The sequence below is a fragment of the Podarcis cretensis genome (assembly GCF_951804945.1).
Source record: "Podarcis cretensis genome assembly, chromosome: 6".
NCBI classification, from domain to species: Eukaryota; Metazoa; Chordata; class Lepidosauria; order Squamata; family Lacertidae; genus Podarcis; species Podarcis cretensis.
The window spans coordinates 94,353,415-94,376,253 of record NC_137175.1 but is presented as its reverse complement, the minus strand read 5'-3'; the positions used below and the strand labels follow the sequence as shown (position 1 = coordinate 94,376,253).

At 46.9% G+C, this 22,839-nt stretch overlaps 1 protein-coding gene across 3 annotated transcripts in view; it reads left to right on the top strand.

The window, feature by feature from the left end:
* Positions 1-22,839, top strand: part of CACNA1E (calcium voltage-gated channel subunit alpha1 E) — a 498,615-nt gene that overhangs the window by 154,676 nt on the left and 321,100 nt on the right. For all 3 annotated transcript variants that reach the window (XM_079980995.1, XM_079980994.1, XM_079980996.1), the window contains exon 3: positions 3,980-4,246. In XM_079980995.1, coding sequence (XP_079837121.1) covers positions 3,980-4,246 — 267 coding nt within the window. The remainder of the gene's footprint in view (positions 1-3,979; positions 4,247-22,839) is intronic.

Here is a 22,839-nt window from a genome sequence, read left to right as displayed (position 1 = left end):
CCCCGCCCCAATTATGCTCAGGAGAAATGGCTATTAAGCAGGCAGGTAGCCTGCAGAAATGAGGCATTTTCAGGGAACCAAGAGGACCTTTGCATTCATCACGAGTGCCAATTAAAACTGCGCTGTGTGAAAGCACCCTGAGAGACACAAGATGCGGTGAAAAGCCCATTGCTTCCTCCAAATGACGGTCTGCACAGCCATTTCCACTTTGGATTGCAGATTCCACAATACTCCGAGTGGATCTGACACTCCTGCCAAAGAAGGGTGGTTTGCTTAGCATTTTTTTTTTAAGTGTCATCCGTGTCATGGTGTGTGCAACATAATTTAAACACAGAGGTCCCTGCCTCCCAGGAGCTTACAATAGAAATGTGCAGGGACACGGGGTATAAAGGGATGAAAGTGAACAAGCATGAGTATACAAACTTTGTGTCTAGCTCACACACCAGATGCCATTGCACAACTGTTCCAGAATTGCTCCACTTCAGCCTGCAGCTAGGAGGCAACACATCCTTGGGACAGGGGGAGAGGAGGGGTGGTGGTAGAATCCCAGCAGGTAGAAATCTAGCATGTCAGGGAGAAGGCTCAACTACAGATCTTCTCCATGACATCTAGTTTTATTTTTTAAAAAATGTGTGGAGTTTTATTTGTATGTAGAGAACAAACTATTATGGGGATCCTTGCTGCAGGCTGTGAACTAGCCTTCAGGCTTAACTCTAATTAAATTAGAGTAGTGAGTATTAATCGGCTGAGCCAAAGGTTTCATGGAAAAGGTGATTAGGGTGAGCATGATAAAAGAGAGAGAGGTGATTCTATGGAAGAGTTCTGGGACGGAAGGCGTTACAGACTTAAAGGGAACTGAGTCACTTAAGGGGGCAGAAGAGAGCCCGTAGATCACAGTTCTAGATTAACAAAATGGCAGACCATCTTTTTCTCCCAGTCCCCTTATTTTCCGCTGTGGCAAGTTGTGAAAGTGTGCCTTTTGGGAGTATCAGGCAAAGTGACATATTTTGTATTGCTGTAGTCAACTGGTGGGTTGGCTGCTGCAATGAGCTCCCCGTGGGGCCATCCTTAAAACATTCAGAAGCTTGTGTTTGTGCAGAAAATTGGGGGGGGGGAATGCAAATACTCCATGAATTCTTTCTTTTCTTAAAAAATAAATAAATCAAGATTGGCAAGCTGTTATTGATTCCCCCCCCCCCATACATAGGAGCAGTTTGGATGCATGGAATGGCAGTGGGAGGGAAGTGAGAAACGTTTGTTGTGTGCTTCAAAACACATAGACTTCTCTCCACCATGCTTTTAAGATCATTAAGACTATGGTCTAAAATCACCCATTAACTCTGAACCCTCACATCTTTCATCATCTTGGAGATTTAGCACTAGTTTTCTCATTTTATTATTATAGTTTACTTACAGATTTATAACCCGCTGGCCCTGTGGGTTAAACCACAGAGCCTAGGACTTGCTGATCAGAAGGTCGGCGGTTTGAATCCCCGCGACGGGGTGAGCTCCCATTGCTCAGTCCCTGCTTCTGCCAACCTAGCAGTTTGAAAGCACGTCAAAGTGCAAGTAGACAAATAGGTACCACTCTGGCTGGAAGGTAAATGGCGTTTCCGTGCGCTGCTCTGGTTCGCCAGAAGTGGCTTAGTCATGCTGGCCACATGACCTGGAAGCTGTACGCCGGCTCCCTCAGCCAATAAAGCGAGATGAGTGCCACAACCCCAGAGTCGGCCACGACTGTACCTAATGGTCAGGGGTCCCTTTACCTTTACCTTTCAACCAGCATTCTCACAAAGATTTGCATTACGCATGGAAACACATGTCACAATACTGTTATAAGACAGGAAGGGGGTTGAGTTAGATGACCTCTCAGGGTTCAGCCCTGTGTTAGCTGTCAAATGACATTCACCTCCATTCCCCAATCCTGCCTTATCCCAAGATCCTTCGAATCTGTGGGACTGGCTGAGTGTTTTGGTGAGCAAATGACGGCTGCAGTGAGAGGCTCTAAGATGCCAACAGAGGCTGTTTCTTGGCTGACCTCTTTGTACAGAGATCCAGGTTTTCCATTCTGCCAGTTCTGGGTATATGTATGTGCTTCTTGATGTATTATGACATTTATAGGCAACCTTCTCCACCTTGCTCAAGGAAGAACTCAGCATTTAGAAGCACAACACAAAAGGCAATTACAAACAGATAAGAACTTCCCCAAAGTTCAAATGCTAAGCACAAGCCCAGGCAATAATCAACCATTAAAATTCACAAGTATAGCCCAAATGAAAGTTCACTCCACTCCAAGTTAAAATACCAAAGTGCCCTTTTGGAAGGAAGCAGGAGTATCTCTGGAGAAGGGATGGTTTAGGGACCAGAAGGGCATCTTGGGTGTAAACACTGAATTATCATTTTCAGAAGGAATGCCTCTATCCCATGTCAGTTTCGTTCCTCCATTTCAGCCACCACTTCCCTAAATACAATAGAAGAGTTGACCAGAGATGCACAGAGCTGTTAAAACCCGAAGTTCCTTATCCATATGTTGTTCCTCATGTGAGAGATTGGGGAGGGGGGCAGCAGCGTGACCAAACCTGTCTTGGGAGGGGATAGTGGTGAAGACCAGCCCATGAGGGACAATCTCCAGGGAACCTTGGAGGGAAGATCTGGAGTATTTCAAAGTTTGTGGGTGCGGAGGGGAGCTGCTCTTGGAATCCCAGTTCTTAACCCACCTTCCTCTTGAGCTGGGTAAGGAGCTTGGGATTTTTCAGATAAGGAACAGGGGAGCAAACTCCAGCCTCCTCAAGCGACCAGCTGAGGAGAAAAACTCTTGACAGGCTGCGTTTTCTTACTGCTCAGCAATCTTCCGCTGCTACCCAGGGACTCCGAGGTGATGTCTTTGTTCAGTCGTAGACCCCTCCTTTCTCATCCTCCGTTAGAAGAACTAATTTGGTTGCTCAACAGAAGCAACCCCCCCCCTCTCTCTCACACACACAGAGAGAGAGAGGGGGGGGGAACCAACCATTCCTAAAGCTTGCGGGCATGAAAAGCTTAGTCAAACCCATTGTTAGCACTCCTCTAACCGCCCCAGCTCCGCAACACAAATGTGATTAATTCTCTTGGGAGAGGTACATATGGAGGAAGGGGATATGCGGGCTCCCCTCCTACTCTCTCTCTCTCTTCGTGGAAAAAGAAAATGAGATGATCTTTCTCTTTAGGAGGAGAAAGATGGAGCCGATTGCGAGGAAGTTAAACACTTCGCTCCCTAACTAGGCTGGAGTGGGTTGCAACCTGTTTCTCCACCTCTTCTCATAGGCTCTCGCCCAATTGCAGTTCCCCCTCCCCTTCCTGATGGGCAGATGGGAGAGCCTGAATCGCAACCCCTTTGCTGTCTGATTTTGACAAGCACCCCGAGTGCCTCTGGACTGGATCCTTCGCGGAGGTCCAAGCAAGGAGGTGGAGGGGGGGGGAAAGCCCCCCTCTTTTCTTTTCTTTTTTGTTGCCTCTAAACAAAGCCAGGAGGAGGAAGAGGAGGAGGAGGACGGTTCTGATTTAAAGCCTCGGTGCAGAGAGCTCCACGGAAAAAGAGGCAGAATCTGAGCTCGCCTCCCCAGCAAAAGCAACAGCAACCACCTGCTTCCTTTTAGGAGAAACCTGAACATTTCCTGCAAATTACACCATGGCTCTTTTTGCTTGCTGGGTTGGCCGATTTGGGTCGGGGTGATTTTTGTCATTGTTCTTTTTGCAACGCCTTGTGTTTCGTGTTAAAAGGATCGCATGCCTCTCTGCTAAACGTTGCTTCCAGAGGAATGGAGGAGTCGTTGAACGCGGGGCTTTAAAAGCATCACCGAGATAAAGAGAGAGAAAGAAGGAAGGAGGTGCTCTGGTGGGAACGCCAACCCCCCCCCCCCGCTCACACACACCTTTACTGCTGCTTGCTACTTTGTGGAAAGGAGGGGGCCCTGATCGGATCACCTCTCTCTTTTCCTTTCAGGATGGCTCGCTTTGGAGAGGCGATGGCTGGCAGGCTGGGATCCGGAGATGGAGCTACCGAGCAGAACAGGAACCGCCAGGGAGCCCCTGCCCCTTCGGGGGGGACCCCGGTAGCGTACAAGCAAACCAAAGCCCAACGGGCCAGGACTATGGCACTGTACAACCCTATACCCGTCCGTCAGAACTGCTTCACAGTCAACAGATCTCTCTTCATTTTTGGGGAAGACAACATTGTCAGGAAATATGCCAAGAAGCTGATCGACTGGCCATATCCTTTTCCCCTGTGTCCCTTTTCCATCTGATTCCCCCCCTCCCCAATGTCTTCCCGTGACTGGTACCTGCTGAGCCAGCAACTGTGGGCAAAGGTAAGCTTCCGTCTCCCATTCCATTATGTAGCTGGAGGACCACACCGAGAGAGAGTGAGACCAAACCACATGTATGTCCCAACTCTCTTCCTTCCCATTCCCACTACCCACCTAGGCATGCTTGCAATTCTAGCCTTGCTGCCTGGGGAACCTGTATTCCTCTTCACCTTGCTCCAGCAGTTTGCACTGGGCTGGGCTGCAGAGGACACACTGGCTTGGCTCTTTTGAGACAGCCACAGCCCAGCTTGTTGGCTGAAGAGATCTGGAATAGAATGCAATAGGATCCAGCCAACTCTAAAGACTACAAGTTCTTGCACATCTAGGGGCATGTTCTGATGGCAAAATAATGGCTGAGCAAAGGGGAACTTGAGTTCATATTTAATCGTTAGTTCCACATGCAAAAGCCAAGGTTCTCATTTTCTCAAGAAATGGAAGGGTTCCCTGGGACTTAATCAGGGTCCTTCACTACCTGCCTCAGTAAAACATTTGGCCTTTTCGTAACAAATACATGCCAAGTGGGCATTGCGGTGCCTTTGATTCTGGTGTGGTGCAAGAGTAGGCAAGCTTTCAAATGGCACAGAATTCTTCACCAGGCAAGGAAATGCATCCTTTTTTTTTGCGCCAATGGAAGTTGACCTGGTTGTAAGAATTGCCTGCCATTGGTTGAAATGGAGATATGTGCAGAACAACCTCTCTCTTTTTTGACACAAACAGTCCCTTGAGCAGAGTAGAACCCCACTGGTTAAATGGGTGATTTATAAATTTTGAAAATAAACAAACAAACAAAATTCCTATCCTTTTCTTTCTCTGCAGTAAATAATCGATTTAAAACAAACAAACAAACAAACCTTAATCTCAATTCACTTTACACACCATATTCACCATAAGTCAGCACACTGATGACCAACATGCCATGCGGTTCTTGCCAAACTCTCTTTGTTTGCACCCTGACTCTTTTGTAACAGCACTCCTATAGAACTGGCCGTGGGAACAGGTGTGCTGCTCAGGTGAGGCATTGCCAGCCCCACACTCTGCTTGCCAGCAGCACCACATCATTCTAGGTGGAAGAGGCCATGTGCTCTTCTGTCACCGAATGGACTCCAAAGAGTTAGGAGGCTGAGCTTAGGGCACCTGAACCAGAGTAAGCCGACTGCGAGTTAAATCGGACTGAGCTCTGCACACACACCTTTGCTATTTACAGCAGCAGCATTCACTGATAGTTTGCCATTAACTAATTGGAGCTGGAGCCCTCTGCCCCCCCCCTCCTTTTGGACTCCAAAGCACAAGACACTGATGCATGGCATAAGTGCCTTAACTGCCTCAAGCCCACCCGCCGCCCACCCTTTCTCCCTGCCAGGCTTTTGTATTGCTGATTTCCAGTTCTAGCTATTCCGCCAAACAGCTCTTTTCTCTGCACTTGGCACACCCATGCTGGCAGTTGAGGGGGCTGCCCCTCGCTGTCGAGGGGGTTGTGCCTTTGTCTCATTGAACTGAGCAGCCTAAGCAATACTGAGGTCGCAATCAACACTGCAGAAGGTAACCCAGAGATCTCCAGCCCTCTCCATTCAGTACCAAGGACAGCTCCCAGATCTCTCTCTCTCTCTCTCTCTCTCTCTCTCTCTCTCTCTCTCTCGCACATACTCTAGATTTCTTAATGCGGCCTTTGCCCACCTAGTGCCCTCCGGATGTTTTGCACTACAACTCCCATCGGCCACAGGCCTGGGCTGGGCACCAGGTTGGCAAAGGCTGTTGTGACACTTAACACTCTTTTATCTACCTTTGCTGCTGCTGTTGTGAGGTTGGTTAAAGAATATTCAATGGCTAGGTCTCGCCATTTCAGAGAATGTTGATATATGCAGCGAGAATTCTATTTCGAGTTACTGATTTTGCCAAATGGGCATATATTCAGAGCGAAGGGGTGTGCGATCTCGCATAAGCTTGGTGTGGACTGCATCGGAAGCCTTGCCCAGAACTGTGCCTCTCCAAGAGTGGTTGGTTCATTGGATTTCTCTCTCTGTTTGGCCGAGGGTGTGTGTTTGTGTGGAAGGAGGGCCTGCATAGAATAAGCATCCCCGTTCACTAGGCTCACAGAGACATGTTGCATTCTCCTGGTCGTAGAGACTAAACCACCCAGCGTCCAAAGTGGAAGGCAGTTTCTACCTCCACTGTAACTGTTCTCCTAAGTGTAAGTGTTTCTTCACAGGCCATCCACATCGAGGAGAAAGTAAAAGGAATGCATTTGGAGACATTTCTGGGATGGGACTAACTGCAACATTCGGAGCAAGGCTTGTCCTCTCTCCACAGTGTTTCAGCTCGCCCCCTGTTTCCTCTCTATAGAACTCAGTGGGAACCACTGAGAACTGATCCTGCTTCTGTCTGCTCCTTCATCTTCATAGCCCCACCCTGGCATTTGTCTCTTGCTTATCCTCAAGTGTGACTCTAGTGTGTGGTCAAATCCAGATACTGACTTTTATAGGAAGCAGGAGTGCCAGCTTGGCTCTTGGACCCATATTTGTGGGTGCCCGGTCCTGTCATGGGGAATTTTGTGGGTGTTCGGGCACCCAGGGCTCCAGGGAGTTGGCACCTATGATAGGAAGATAGATGGCCATTCTTTATAGCACAATGGCATGTTTCTCTTCATTTTTGCCAACACACATTTTTCAACACCGGCCACTTTTTCATGACCAGAAAACAAAATACCCAGAATGCCTTATTCTGCAGAATCTAGGAGCAGGATTTCATTGGCCCACAGAGTATTTTCAGGTGCAGGGGACAGTTCCAGAAGTTCTTAACCAGCCAACGTAACAATAAGCAGATGACCACATAGCCTAGGAAGCAACATTAGCAGGAGGAAACAAGCCCAGGGCATACCTGTTGTAGCAGCAGCTGGAGCTTCCTTGTGGAGACCTCCCTCCTCATGCTTTTCAAAACAATGTTCCTAGAGCAGGGGTGCACAACCTGTGGCGCTCCAGTTGTTTCTGGACTACAACTCCCATCAGCTCCAGCCAGCATAGCCAGTGATCAAGGATGATGGGAGTTGTAGTCCAGAAACATCTGGAGGACCGCAGGTTGTGCACCCCTGTCCTAGAACATTTATTCTCTCCTCTGTCTCGGTACATGATAACAAGGGAAGTAAGGGGGAGCACAAGAGAGGCCGATATGGTGCTACCAAGAGTTGCAGCCATGTTGCAGCCAGAAATTGCCATCTTCTTTAGATGCTTCATACATGCCTGGACACTGGGGCTTGGCCTTCATGATGGTGGCTTTTGGCCGGGGCTTATCCAGATCATTTCTCTATGTCTCTGTGTGCTCGTGTCTCAGAGCCTCATCAGACGCAGCAGATAAATAAGAGGGTGCAACATCAGCCTTCGTAGCTGGCAGGTGTTCCAAAGTCTCTGGGTTGTCCAGTTCTGTTATAAATGCTAGGAGCCTGGCCATCTGCTCCCAACTAAACAACAGAGCACTCCCTCCTGCTGGCTGCATACATATCACTCTTGCTCCAGCAATTTACCTCGGGGTGCCCTTGCTTGGAGAACTCTGCTCCTAATGTGGGTCCAGGAACTGGCACTGTTGTCCTGGTTATAGCCCTGGCCAAGGGTGACCTTTATACCTAGGTGAGGAGGCTGAGAACCGAAGGGGTGGTCCCATGGGCCATAAAACATACCATGAAGCTGTGAGGAGATTTTCGCTCCTTGAGTCAGCCCACTGACAAGTGCACCCCACCTGGGAATTGCACGCACGCTCCCCGGACAGAGAAACGTGGGGCACAATGGGCTTATGTGAATGTGTTTGCTTACTAAATCTCACTCAGTGCATGCCTCCATTTGGTCTGGAGGCCCTCTACACTTTCAGCCTCCCATGGAAGAATTGGTCTTTGCTTGCTAGGTGTTGTGCCCGGTGGTAAAGGAGATGCAACCCATCAAAGCAGTTCCACTTGTCCTGCTTTTGTGTTAGATAGGCTTTGCTCTGCCATATTGAATAGTTTAAAAGCTAAGTACCTCCCTATGGCGTTGCTGCTGTGTTTTATGCTGGTTTCTAAGAAATAAAATAAAATTATTTGGGTGGGGTTCTCCCTGTTGTGATGCATCTTTTCCTGGTTTTAGCATTTTCTCGGGAATTCCATTTTGCTTTTAATGTCTCTGTAAAACACCTGGAAAACCTGGCTGGATGTGTGCACTAGGCAATTCAATAAGTACTTACTTTTGCTGACTTGCAGCAATTGGGCACCATCCATTGGCTCTTTCTCCTGCAGGTGCCCCGCTGGCACTCTGTTTACAGGTCTTCGTTTACATCAGTGGAGCTTGTGGTGAAAATGGTGCCCAGTATGGGAGGGTTGTTCATTGCCAGTGTGCGTGAAGCAGATATGCAATATTCCTGGCACTTTCATATTTAGCTGGCTACAAATCTGCTGAAAATATTTAGCTGCGTATTGTATCTGTAGGTCCTCCAGTTCATGCATCTTGCGCAATGGCTTAACTATGCAAAAGAGTTATATATCCTTGCCTAACTTCTTAAATGAGGGAGGCGGGTGGCGCTGTGGGTAAAACCTCAGCACCTAGGGCTTGCCAATCGCATGGTTGGCGATTCGAATTCCCGCGACGGGGTGAGCTCCCGTCTTTCGGTCGCAGCTCCTGCCCACCTAGCAGTTCGAAAGCACCCCTGAGTGCAAGTAGATAAATAGGTACCGCTGTATAGCGGGAAGGTAAACGGCGTTTCTGTGTGCTGCGCTGGTGCTGGCTCACCAGAGCAGCTTCGTCATGCTGGCCACGTGACCCGGAAGTGTCTCCGGACAGCGCTGGCCCCCGGCCTCTTAAGTGAGATGGGCGCACAACCCTAGAGTCGGACACAACTGGTCCGTACGGGCAGGGGTACCTTTACCTTTACCTTTAACTTCTTAAATGAGGGCTTGTCCATGCTTCTGCTTGTCCTGTGCCTAGAAAACATGGGTTTGAGTGGTTTTCCGCTTGTTCCCTGCTTTCCAGGCATACGTCCAAGCAGTTTTGCCTTTGCTCCGCAGCTTTCCCTTGAAAAATGCACGCTTCACCACTGAATCGAAAAAAAACAGCATTCCATGGGAAATCCTTTTGGTTTGATTCAGCAGTTTTCAGAGGTGTGGATGAGCCCTTTGTTTAATGCTTGCATGATGTTTAATGGAAACATGTTCATGCAAATAATTATTCATAGGTGTGCATGAGCACACAATAGGTCCTGTGAATCATAGGCCCATTAAGAAGACAATATTGAAGAAGAATTCCCCCACCCACCATAAAGTGAACTTGATAAAAGGAAGAAAAAAACTTCTTTCAAACATTTCTAGCTATTCTTCCTAATTAATATGCTTTTTGATGATGCTGGAACACACTGGAAGGGAGATGATCAATGCTTCTAGCCATTACAACTAAATGAAAAGTTTGTGTTCAGAGGCAGCCTACCATTGAATATTTGATGCTGGAACAACCCAGGGGGGATGCTATTGCTTTCCTGCCCTGCTTCTTGGAAGCATCTGGTTGGTCACTGTTGGAAACAGGATGCAGGATTCAATGGTCCCTCGGTCTGATCCAGCAGGGCTTTACTTCTGTACTCAGAATGAGTTCCGCTTATGTATTTGGAAATTCATTGTAACAGAACGTTTTCAGAATGAAGCTTATAAAAAGAAAACCAGCTCCATTTTCTTTCCTACAGCATGTTGTACATTTACACCGAGAAAGTCATGCTGGCAGGCGTGGGCAAGGGGGAAATGTTTCCGTGTGCATTTTCCAAATATATCCATCCTGATTTGGTGAAGGGAAATTTCAAAGGCTGCACGTAGTAGCCCAGCCTGCACCCCTAAAGCCTGTAGGTGAAGTTGAGAAGTAAGCAGCTTTTCTTTCTGAAGCTCTGACAGTTTCAGTCTCCTATGTTCTGGCTTGATGAAGTGTCTAAGCAGACACATGCACAGGATATTATCCTGCAAAAGAAGAAGAAAAAAAGGCACCACCCATGCAAATCTTTTTTGGTGTCTACCATTTATTAGCGTAACGTGTTTCATTGCCAAGAATTAGCCAAGATATTAGTCATCTTCAATTTGTACATTGCTGAAGGAGTTTGTTACTTTCCTGTGTCATTAATAGCTTTCCATTTCCTTCCTTCTTTCTTTGGCGATCCCTCATAGCCATGTAAGATTGCATACCATGAACACGGTTTTAACAGTGAGTCCATACATGACTGTGGAGACCAATTCTGGATCCACACGTCCTTCCACAGTGGGAACATAGGTTTCCACGGCCGGAGTTGATCACGGTGTGGATTTGCCAAGCATGCTTTCCTCTTAGCACATTTTCCCCTTTCGTCCTGAGTTCGAGCGTCTTCAAAGTCCATGACACCTTTGGTAAAGGCTGTTCTCCAACTGGAGCGCTCGCAGGCCAGTGTTTCCCAGTTGTCGGTGTTTATACTACCTTTTAAAAGATTTGTCTTGAGAGTGTCTTTAACAGGGGTCAGCAAACTTTTTCAGCAGTAGGCTGGTCCACTGTCTCTCAGACCTTGTGGGGGGCCGGACTATATTTTGGAAAAATAATAATGAACGAATTCCTATGCCCCACAAATAATCCAGAGAGGCATTTTAAATAAAAGGACACATTCTACTCATGTAAAAACACGCTGATTCCCAGACTATCCGTGGGTCGGATTTAGAAGGCGATTGGGCCGGATTCGGCCCCCGGCCCTTAGGTTGCCTACCCATGGTCTTTAAAGTGGAAGCTAGTCTTCTAATTCTTATAGTGGAAGCTATTCTAATTCTTCCCAATTCCAATGCATACCAGGGTCAGCTGAATACATTTTGTTGCTTGATGTAGGAAAATTAAATGATGCCTCTAAATGTTCTGTGGCACATTTCAACACTGCTTACAGGAGGACCAGAGCTTCCTAGTCCCTCGCTTGCTGCCCTTAATGGAACTCAAAATCTACTACTCCACCTCTTGTCTCATGGCAGGCTCACCCATACTGCATTAAACACATGCACATAAGCAGGTACCCTACACTCATTGGGGCCATCCAGGCAATTACTGCCTATTTCCACCCATGCTATCTGAGATCCTTGACCTGGAGAGGCTGGGGGTTGAAGGTGGCCCCTTACACACGAAGAACATGCACCCTACCTCTAGCTATGAGCTCCCCTCCCTCATATTGATTATTAGCATGTCCTCTACAATGATGAAAAGTGGAGTGTGTGTTTTCAGATCACTGGTATTCCACCACTCCTTGCGGAAGGCAGTCTTGTTGCATTTCCACTGATGGCATCAAGACTATAGGAACATAAACCGTTGTTAGGGCAGAGTTGGGGTACTTCAGAACCAGTGGTCTAATGCAACCCTTGCTATCCTGACCTCAGAGCTCTCTCCAGGCCTATGGGGCAGTAATGGTGGCTCATGTATCTTATCAAAGGTCTAGTGGCAAAACATGGATGGCAATTTGTCCAAAAATACATACTGAACTGATGGCTTGGCCCTGATTTTTTTTTGGGGGGGGGGGTATGTGGAAGAGGTGCTGTGGCTTTAACCTGGGCAGAAACCATAATATTTCCAAGACCTTTGTCTATAACATTAGAAATCATATTTGCAACCAACCAGAGGAGCATCTATGAGGTTGTCCCATTTTGCTTTCATGGCAGTCCCCTCATTGTTTGTGAGGTCTGAACATCTTCCTGGAGGGATAACCATGCTAAACTTTTTTGCAGCAAAAAGCCAGCAAAGAAGTCTGGTAGGACCATAAAGCCTTAACAGACTTACTGTGGCATAAGCTTTTGTGGAGTAGTGCCCACATCATCTGATGCATGAAATGTTATTCTTGGTTGGGATAAAATAAGCAGAGAGTTTTTGAAAGAAATCTAGACAATGATTAAAAACCTATAAACCTTCTGTCCTTGTTTTTCATGGACATTCAGCTTCACCTTCAATCTTTGCCCTGCCATGCGTGTGCACGTGTATGATTTCAGACAGCTGATGAAATGGGCTCTTGTCCACAAAAGCTTATGTCACAACAATAAATCTGTAAAGAACCAGAGGACTATTTATTGCTTTTGACCTAGCCCTCTAAGGACTGGTTGGAGGTCACCCAGTAAGATGCATTGCAGAGGTCAACAATTATCTCCTTGCTTGATGTCCAACACACCCGGCCTACCACCCGGCCTACCACACAAGGAAAGGAATAGAGCACCTGAAATACGTTGTTCCCAAAGCCAAATGTAAAGTTCCAGCTAATGCTTCATAAATGTGAATTAAATATTGAATGAAAGTGGTTAATCATCGCCTAATTATTCATAATGAGCTGGGAATCTGACCTCCTTATTTCTTCAGTCAACATAAGCCCCCATTCTCTGCTCAGATGCCATTCTGTGTCTTAATTAGAAAGGGTGAAACTCTAATTTTCTGCATCCTCATGCAAACTCACTGAGCAGGCACCAACCCCCTTATTTCCAGGGAGCTCAGGAACCGGAAAGCTTTCAAAGAAATTCCCGAACTCTTATTGTATGATACAGGTATCTCTCTTATACTGATTGTATCCTATTTATTTAGAAGCAGGGCCCAGCAGGATCCAGGCTTTTAGGGGAACCTGAGTCCTGAGGGAGTCAAGGCTCAAAGGGTCCTGGGGCAGGTTATGCTGTCCCAGGTGGGCAAGAGGTGAAGTTATAGAGAGATAGCATGAAAGGTCAAGGGGTGCAAGTAGGAGTTGAGCTTCCAAAAAACAGCAGAGTAGGAGCAGGAGCTTAGCTAGGCAAGGCCATTCTTTTCTGAGATGAATGCCTCAGACTGAGGCCTAAGTGTTGAGGCCAGGGCTTTTATAATTTAGCTGAAGTTGGTGTTCAGACACTTGAGGTTTGTTGTTGTTTAGTCGCTTAGTCATGCCCAACTCTTCGTGACCCCATGGACCAGAACACGCCAGGCACTCCTGTCTTCCACTGCCTCCCGCAGTTTGGTCAAACTCATGTTAGTCACTTCGAGAACACTGTCCCACCATCTCATCCTCTGTCGTCCCCTTCTCCTTGTGCCCTCCATCTTTCCCAACATCAGGGTCTTTTCCAGGGAGTCTTCTCTTCTCATAAGGTGGCCAAAGTACTGGAGCCTCAGCTTCACGATCTGTCCTTCCAGTGAGCATTCAGGGCTGATTTCCTTCAGAATGGATAGGTTTGATCTTCTTGCAGTCCATGGGACTCTCAAGAGTCTCCTCCAGCACCATAATTCAAAAGCATCAATTTTTCGGCGATCAGCCTTCTTTACGGTCCAGCTCTCACTTCCATACATCACTACTGGGAAAACCATAGTTTTAACTATACGGACCTTTGTCAGCAAGGTGAGGTTAGTTGACTGTATACTCCATCCCAGTTACATCATCACATAACCAGTAATTTGAGCAACCAGGGCACTTTGCAGTATTCCTTGTGACATACGACGACTGGTTCAGGATGAAAGAAATCTCCAAGTGTCACATCTCTCTGGTCTTATGTGTAAAGCAACATGTTTGTGTCATTAGCAACATGTGATGACTTGGTGATACAGAGACAAAGGAGCTGAGAGATTCAATGTGACCAGAGCTGACATTCGGCACAGTGGGGAGCAGCTCCCAGAAAAAGACGGGCTGGGAACAGATGCTGTATAAAGTGTGCACCAGGCAGGCAAGGGCATGCTAGCTGTTGCCCAAGCAAGAAGCCCAGGCTAACCTAAAAAGAATTATGCCCAGGCCAGTGAGGTAAGATCTTGTGTTGCAGCCACTGCTTATAGGTGCCGGTATTCACCATGAAGTTGCTACTGTAAGCGCCACACTTTTTAACAACAACAACAGCAGCATAAAAGTGCTGGTACTTTGTACCCTTGAGTGCCATCTGAAAGAAAACCACTGGTTGCAGCCATGCTTGAGGCTGGCAAAGAGAACGCCACTCCTCTTTCTCCTCTACGTTGCAGCTGGGTGTGGTCAAATCCTGGGGTCTCTGAAACTAGTTTTCGCTGGGATGTTTAGAAGGCACATGTCAGCATTGCCTGCCTGTCAGTTCCTTTGAACCAAAGCAGAAAGTGGAATGACTTAGGACAGAGCTAACTTTACCAACATTCCTCTAATGAGGGGGCACTGTAATTGCATACTATTATCAGATAATGTAGCAATGCCTACTTATTTTCTCTTTTGTAATTGTACACTGGGGGAATCAGTTTTGGTAGCTTTTAACCACCTCTTGACAACTTGCGTGCTTCTGTCTGAACAGCCTTTTGAGGCACTGCAAATTCGAGCCCCCTGGGCTTTCTTTGTCACTTTCCCTCAATCATACTTGCTTTGGAGAGGTATCTTTTGGATCTAATCAATCTGAAAGGAATCTGCTCTCTTTTCAATGATGGTTTTTCTGCAATCAGCAGCATCGGACAGTGAGGTTTTTCATAAATGGTGCCACTTCGGATGGGAGGATGGGACGGTGTGTGAGTAAATGCTATCCTCTAGCAGAAAAACCTCCCTGCATGCAGGCAGGTAGCAGATCAAAAGGAATGCTAGGCTGAACCCTTTTCCCTGACAGGTTCATTTCCTGGTGTTTAGGGAGGGTTTTTTGTGGGGAAGGGGCTGAAAACCTCTTACCAAGCAGCCTGTCATTTGCAGCCTGATGTGGTATAGTCTGGGGAAAAGCTTTGCTGCCTGATTTTGCTAATTCCACAAATCTGCCCTTCCATGGATGACTTAGAAGAAAACCAACTGGGGATCATAGTGGTGGAGGAAAGATTGGGTTCCTCATCCAAATCCAGTTGACTAGGTAATAAGGATAAAAATAACTAGGAGGTGGTGATTCAGTTCTGCATATCTGCTGGGTAAATGTGTAATTATTCCAGCAGCCTGTGCCGTTTTGCTCTCCAATGTAAATATAGGGTGATGCATAGGTTGGAAATATGAGACAATGGTTTTTTGTTTCCTGGGAAGCAAGCGGGTCCCTGGGCATTTCAAGCCTACAAGCCAGATTTAGTGACATCCGAGTGGAGCAGCTCTTTTTGCTGTTAATGTGTGTAGCGACAAACTGCATTTATTTCGGCAATTGCTGTGGTATGGAAGCATCTTGGGCAGTTTGATATAGAAAAGGATGAATCGACTGAACCCTGGGTGAAAATCTAATGCAAACCCAGAGACCGTCAGCCTCTTGTCTATCAGCTGAGCAGCAGTCAGTGGCCAGGCCTCCTGCCTTGATTTCATTTACATGGTTGCTTGGAAAGTTACAATTCGGTTAGGGTGTGAGATAGAAAGCGCAACCCATCAATATCTGCTCAATTCATCTTCTATTAATCATATTTGACCACAACAAGAGGCCCAAAACAAATGTCCTGGCCTTACAAAGGCTAAGCGTGGAACACTGGATGCTTTGGAGAATTACGCATTGACAATCTAGGCACCTGCCAAGATTACATGGTGTACATTGCTGACAGGCCAGATCCTTCAGCTGGAGTTGCGGACTTCTTTTGGAGCAATAGTTTCACTTAACCCAATGGAATGACCACATGTGATGCACACTATGAGGGAACTGCTGGCATTGGGCCACATGGATTCTACAGTTCCACAAGGCATTGTGTTGCAGAATTCAGATTCTGAGAAACTCAGCTTTCATTGGGAAAAAATAAGAAGGGAATGATCCATCCAAATGCATAACAGAGGATCCCCAAAGGCAGGGGTCAGCAAACTTTTTCAGCAGGGCAGCAGCGTAGCGTGGGTTGTCAGCACCCGGGGCAAGGAAAGTAGTTTGCGCCCCCTAACCCGGGGCAAGGCAAGTAATTTGCGCCCCTAACCCCTAATCTGCCGCCGCTGCCAGCTTCTTCTTGCTGCTGCCTGGGCTGGTCGGATGTGGTTCTCTCCCGCGCTCAGCGCTGCGCTGGGTGGCCGCTGCACTGTCCCTCCCCCAGATAGTCCCTCCCTCGCTCTCTCTCCGCTCCGCACCACAACGCACGCCTGGCACCCTCCCCCTCCACAGTGGGCGGCAACCTGGCAGTTCGGATCGGATTCGCACAGCCAGCACTGCAGTGAGAGAGAGTGAGTGAGCCAGGTAGGGGCAGAGAGCTGCGAGTGCGAGCGCCCCCCCCCCAAATGTTGCGCCCGGTGCGGCTGCCCCCCCTGCCCCCCACGCTACGCCACTGCAGCAGGGGGGCGGTCCACTGTCCCTCAGACCTTGTGGGGGGCCGGACTATATTTTGAAAAAAATATATGAATGAATTCTTACGCCCCACAAATAACCCAAAGGTCCATTTTAAATAAAAGCACACATTCTACTCATGTAAAAACACGCTGATTCCCGGACCATCCGTGGGTCAGATTTAGAAGGCGATTGGGCCGGATTCGGCCCCCGGCCCTTAGATTGCCCACCCATGCCCAAAGGCATTATGGAGTTCTTTCATCCAGAGGCGGAGCTAGCTGCTCTGGCACCCGGAGTGGCGCACGTGCTGTGCACCTGAGGGGCGGGGCTAGCCACCTGTGGGGGCGGGGCGAGCATCCCAGGGAAGCGGTGTGGCAATATCACCCCCCCTCGGGGATGACACCCGGGGCGGACCGCACCTACCGCACTCCCTTACTCTTCCTGTGCCTTCATCCCGCTCCTTATTCTCAGCCACTACCCAGTCACTGTCTGACCACTACCCAGAATGGGAGGCTCATCTACATCTGCCATTGGCTGTGCTCCTCAGGGCTCTTTGTGCATGTGTGCAAGCTAGCAGCCTGTGCACCAGAACCCTAGGAAAGAGGAGGCCACTGGATGGGCCTCCCATTCACAGCAATGGTCAGATATAGTGCTATGAGCCTATCGTAACATGCATTTGACAAAGGTTGGTTGCAGGCAGGGGAAAGGGCTCCACAATAATGCCCTATTGGAATTTTGCTGTTTCCTTCAAGGGTGGGAAAGGTTGCACTGAAATTTGCTCAGAGCCTAGGTGCACCCAGCAATTCTAGGGCTCAGAAACATAGCCTGCATGGGTAGCATTGTGTTGCCCATTCAAGTACTCTTAACAGTGTGTGATGCAAGGTTGTGGGAACTTGGCTGGTGACTTAGGAGAGTATCACATGATGCAGCAAATTTACATAAGAGCATTAGACTGTCCAACAGTTGCACAATATGGGTAGACTTTGGGTTAATACAGTGCAGGGCAAGGGATATATAAAGTGGGGTTCCTGTATGACTTGACCTAGAGAAGACTTCCAATCTAGTAGGGCCAGGAAAGAGAAAACAACTTGTTGTGGAACAACATTGTGCCGCCTAATTTTCACCACCTGATCAACTATAACAGGAAGCACTGACTGTCTCCAGTTGTTCCACAGGCTCAAGGTCTTTAGAGCCACACACGACATTTGCCATAGGATAGCAACCCCACATGCAAAAGCCCTGCCTGATTCAAATCTGGAATGTTCCCCTGACAACAGACAGAGAACGTTGGAGGGGATAGAAAATGCACATTCAGAGAGGAAAGGAGGAATCGCTGGCTTCCTTTCTGAATTTATTGTTCTCTCTCCTCTGCACAGATAATTTTCCCTGTGTGTTCAAGGGAAGAGAGGAATAAGAGAAAATTAGAATGGAATGAGAAAGTTTTCTGTCCCTTCCAACTTTCTTGCCTGTTGGTGGGGGAGCCTTCCTAATTCTCAACAGGCAGAGTATATACTCCCTAACCCATTTACAACACAATCCTGTACAGGGTTTACTTAGAAGTAAGTACCACTTAGGCCAAAGAGTCTTACGCACTAGACACTGGTTTTAGGATTAGAGACTTAAATTGGTTTTATAAGATATTAACTGCCCTTGGACATATTCTATCATTTGGCATAAGAAATGTCTGTAGTTTAGCAGGCAGGGAAGTTTTATTTTTCAAACCAGGTTTTTCTTTTCTTTTAGGCCAATAAATATCTAGCATTCTATGTGAGCTAGTCACTTTTGTGGAGTTATTTTCAAGGTTGGCTTTTAACTACTTGAGTTGCTTCCAAGCAGAGATATGGGAGCTGTATCCCTCCAGAGGTTGTTGTACTACAACTCTGACCATCCCAGTTTTTTGTTTTTTTTTGGTATTATTAATTGTTAATTTGCAAATGTAACCCAGAAGAGAAAATAAAATAAAAATGAAGGAAAGTAAAAGAGTTACTACGTTATTGATGATAATAACAAGCATTGTCAGCTCACATTAAAGTAAGAGTAACAGTCAGTACGGGACACGGGTAGCGCTGTGGGTTAAACCACAGAGCGTACGGCTTGCAGATCAGAAGGTCGGCGGTTCGAATCCCCGCGATGGGGTGAGCTCCCGTTGCTCAGTCCCTGCTCCTGCCAACCTAGCAGTTCAAAAGCACGTCAAAGTGCAAGTAGATAAATAGGTACCACTCCGGTGGGAAGGCAAATGGTGTTTCCGTGCGCTGCTCTGGTTCACCAGAAGTGGCTTAGTCATGCTGGCCACATGACCTGGAAGCTGTACGCAGGCTCCCTCGGCCAGTAAAGCGAGATGAGCACCGCAATCCCAGACTGGACCTAATGGTCAGGGGTCCCTTTACCTTTACAACCATCTTAGGCTAAGCATATGAATTAATATAAGCTGTCCAGATGTCAAAATAGATGTCCACTCTATAAGAAATAAATTCAAATGTATCCAGGACAGTAAGGTCCTAAAACCTTTGTGTAATAGCTGGTGGTTGTTTATCCTTCCAAGTTCAAAATGCAAGTCTCTTAGCAACCCTAGGGTGTCATTCCTGGTCACTGATCATGCTGTCTGGGACGTATGACATCATTTGGAGGCCACAGGTTCTGCACCCCTACTTTCGAAAAATCCTGGGAATTGTTGTTTGGTAAAGTTCTGTGAATTCCATAAAGGTTCCCTACCACTGTTCACAAAACTCAAATTCCCAAGGTGAAGAAGGGATGGGTATTAATGCAGTTTTGATTTCTAGAGCTGATGCAGCCTAAGAGCAAATACATTCCCCCAAAACTAAAGATGACTGATTAATAATAATAATAATAATAATAATAATAATAATAATAATAATAATTTATTTATACCCTGCCCATCTGGCTGGGTTTCTCCAGCCACTCTGGGTGGCCCCCCAGAGCCACTGATCAAATCAGTGTTCTTGTGTTCTTGTTCAGCTCACATTCTTTGAATTAGAAGAAGAAGAAGAGACGAGTTTGGATTTGATATCCCGCCTTTCACTCCCCTTCAGGAGTCTCAAAGCGGCTAACATTCTCCTTTCCCTTCCTCCCCCGCAACAAACACTCTGTGAGGTGAGTGGGGCTGAGAGACTTCAAAGAAGTGTGACTGGCCCAAGGTCACCCAGCAGCTGCATGTGGAGGAGCGGAGATGCGAACCCGGTTCCCCAGATTACGTGACTACCGCTCTTAACCACTACACCACACTGGCTCTCAAATTAGACTTGTAGAGCAGGACTTCCCGGTGGATCATGCTTCAAGCCTTAAAACAAATCAATGGTTAGTTTGTGTTGACCCTTGGTTTTACGCAAATAAATGATTGACTGAATTAATGAGCATTTATTTTGCTGCATGAGGGGCGGGGGAAGAAACAGGATATCATTGGCCAATGACCAGGATACAGTAATTAGATTTTCTGCTTTCTTTGAGAATGATTTCATTTGTTTTGCATCCCATCACTAAGCAGCTAGGGAGAGTGTACGCAAATCTTATCCCCCTTCATCCTTACGTCAAACTGGTTAGACTGAGAGTTCATGTCTGACCCCAAAGTGGCTCCAGTCCTGTATCCTATCCATTACCCCACAGCAGCTCTCCTGTTTCATTTCTTCAATGGGGTTGTGTAGGAAAACACCTTAATGGATAGTGCCCTGGAATCTTGAGGGTTATGTTCATACAGAATAGCTGAACATATTCAACAACCATCCTTTGCTGATATTTGCATGCATCTCGTGGTGCGATAAGATCATGCAACAGAAATATATGGCAACGAAAACCATCTGGGACCAGTTGTCTCTAGCCTGTTGGAATGTTTTTGTTGTTCTTACACAGTACTGTTTCTTTTGCCTTTCCTTCATTAGATTTTAAGCTTTGTTTGGGAGTAGGTATGATGGTCGGTCCATCTTTTTGACAGATGAAGCAAACGGAGGGAGGAAGAGAGGCGCCTTGTCAGATGGTGAATTGAAACAGAGGCAGTAGTTGTCATGGAGATGCCAAGTTGCATCCAATTGCTATGGCAACCGAAGCTCTTTTTTTTTTTTTAATTCTGATAAGGCAAGTAAGGAGAAAACCACATGGTATACTTTTGTTTTAATGAGGAATTGGAAATCAGAACACCTTTTGGGCCAAAAGGACATTAATGTACTGCTATTTATCTGTGGCAGGTTCATCTTAAAAAACCCCAACCATTTATAATTCCCTGTACAGTTAAGAAACAGATGACGGAATATGACCAAACACAAACCATGATTTATGCAGAACTGCTGGTGTTGGCGTTTGTTTAGATCTGTTATCCCACCCAATCTTAAAGGTTAAAAGCAGTTTACTATAGTTAAAAACCTCAGGTGCAAACGGACTCTTAAAAGATCACAACATGATTAATAAAATAAAATAAACAAGCACCAACAATCCCAGGCTTAAAACTAGCCTTTAATTATTATTATTTTTTAAATCCCTTTAGATCAGCCTGGACATGCCTATCTGTCCCAAACAGCTATGCCTGCATTGGTGGTCCCTTAAGGCAGCTGCTGCTTTGACTAGGGAGGTGCAGAATGCCTTTTACTTATTTATTTTTCATTCTTTAAAACAACTGTATCCCGCTTCATATTTTTTTTTAAAAAAGAGCAGCATCAAAGCTCAGGCCAAGTGTTTCCTGCCAGACACTCAGCAGCGCAACCCAGTAAGGCTCATGCCATTCCAGTTTATTCGACAAAAAGCAAACTCAGGTGGTGTGCAGGATTGGACACAAAACTCAGGAAAAAGAGGGAGGCGGTGGCACACTCAGGGGGGACCTTGCAGTTTGCAGAAGCACGTTATTTATTTATTTATTTTAAATCACAGAGCCTCCAACCTCCCCACTCGCAGGAAAACAACAGGCAGACAAGGATGGAACATGGCTGCAGAATACAGTGGTACAGTGGTACCTCTGGTTACAGACGCTTCAGGTTACAGACTCCGCTAACCCAGAAATAGTACCTCGGGTTAAGAACTTTGCTTCAGGATGAGAACAGAAATCGTGCTCCAGTGGTGTGGTGGCAGCAGCGGGAGGCCCCATTAGCTAAAGTGGTGCTTCAGGTTAAGAACAGTTTCAGGTTAAGAACGGACCTCCGGAACGAATTAAGTTCTTAACCTGAGGTACCACTGAATGAAAAACGAAACATGGGGCAGAGATGGATAGACTGCAGCCTTTTGTTGTGGGTTCCATCTGTCTCCTCTGAACAGTCAAAAAGGATGAACTTAGCCAAGTGTCTTCTGCAAGGTCATTGTATGGGGCTTTAGAAGCATATAAAGGAGGAATAGATGGTAGCCTGGAGCTTTGTATAAAGAGGGCTTGGATATTCTCAGCCTTGTATCAGCATCTGGCTTGGTTGGTTGCAGGTTGTGCAGGCCTGACCTAGAACGTTTGACAGCAGAGCGATGCTTTTTGGGAGCTCCTGTCTGACCGTGATATTTCTTGGTGGTTTAAACCTGGTGTTGTTGTTTTTTTTACCATGACCCCTTGGCAAATGGACTGCAACAAGCCTTGGAGTGTGGGATAAAGGTAAAGGTAAAGGTACCCCTGCCCGTACGGGCCAGTCTTGACAGACTCTAGGGTTGTGCGCTCGTCTCACTCTAGAGGCCGGGAGCCAGCGCTGTCCGCAGACACTTCCGGGTCATGTGGCCAGCGTGACAAAGCTGCTCTGGCGAGCCAGCACCAGAGCAGCACACGGAAACGCTGTTTACCTTCCCGCTATAAAGCGGTACCTATTTATGTACTTGCACTTAAGGGTGCTTTCGAACTGCTAGGTGGGCAGGAGCTGGGACCGAACGATGGGAGCTCACCCCGCCGCGGGGATTCGAACCGCCGACCATACGATCAGCAAGTGCTAGGCGCTGAGGTTTTACCCACAGCGCCACCCGCGTCCCTTTGGAGTGTGGGATATTATGCATTTATTCAAATGTATCTATGAAATGCATATGTATATACAATAGATCAAGGACTCTGTATGGCATTTGCCTAGGGGGAGCTTTGATGACAGTGTTTTCAAGTGGTGTTCTTCATTGCCCAATCAAAATGCAAGTGTGTAGGATGATACCCTTTGGAGAGAGAGAAATCCAGAGGGGACTAAGATTTTCAAGCATCAAGGCAGATTGTGGCTTGATAGGTAGATGGTTATCAGAGGTTTAAGAGCAGCTGGATCATTATTTAACATCTTGTTCTGAGATAAGAGTAATGGAGCTAAAATGTATAAAGAGTATTCTTTCCTCGCCCCAGAAGAAGAATGAACTACAACGTACTGCTAAAGTTGCCTAGATTCATAATGCCAGAATTCGAGGCTCCATGGTGAAGCTGATTGGCAATAG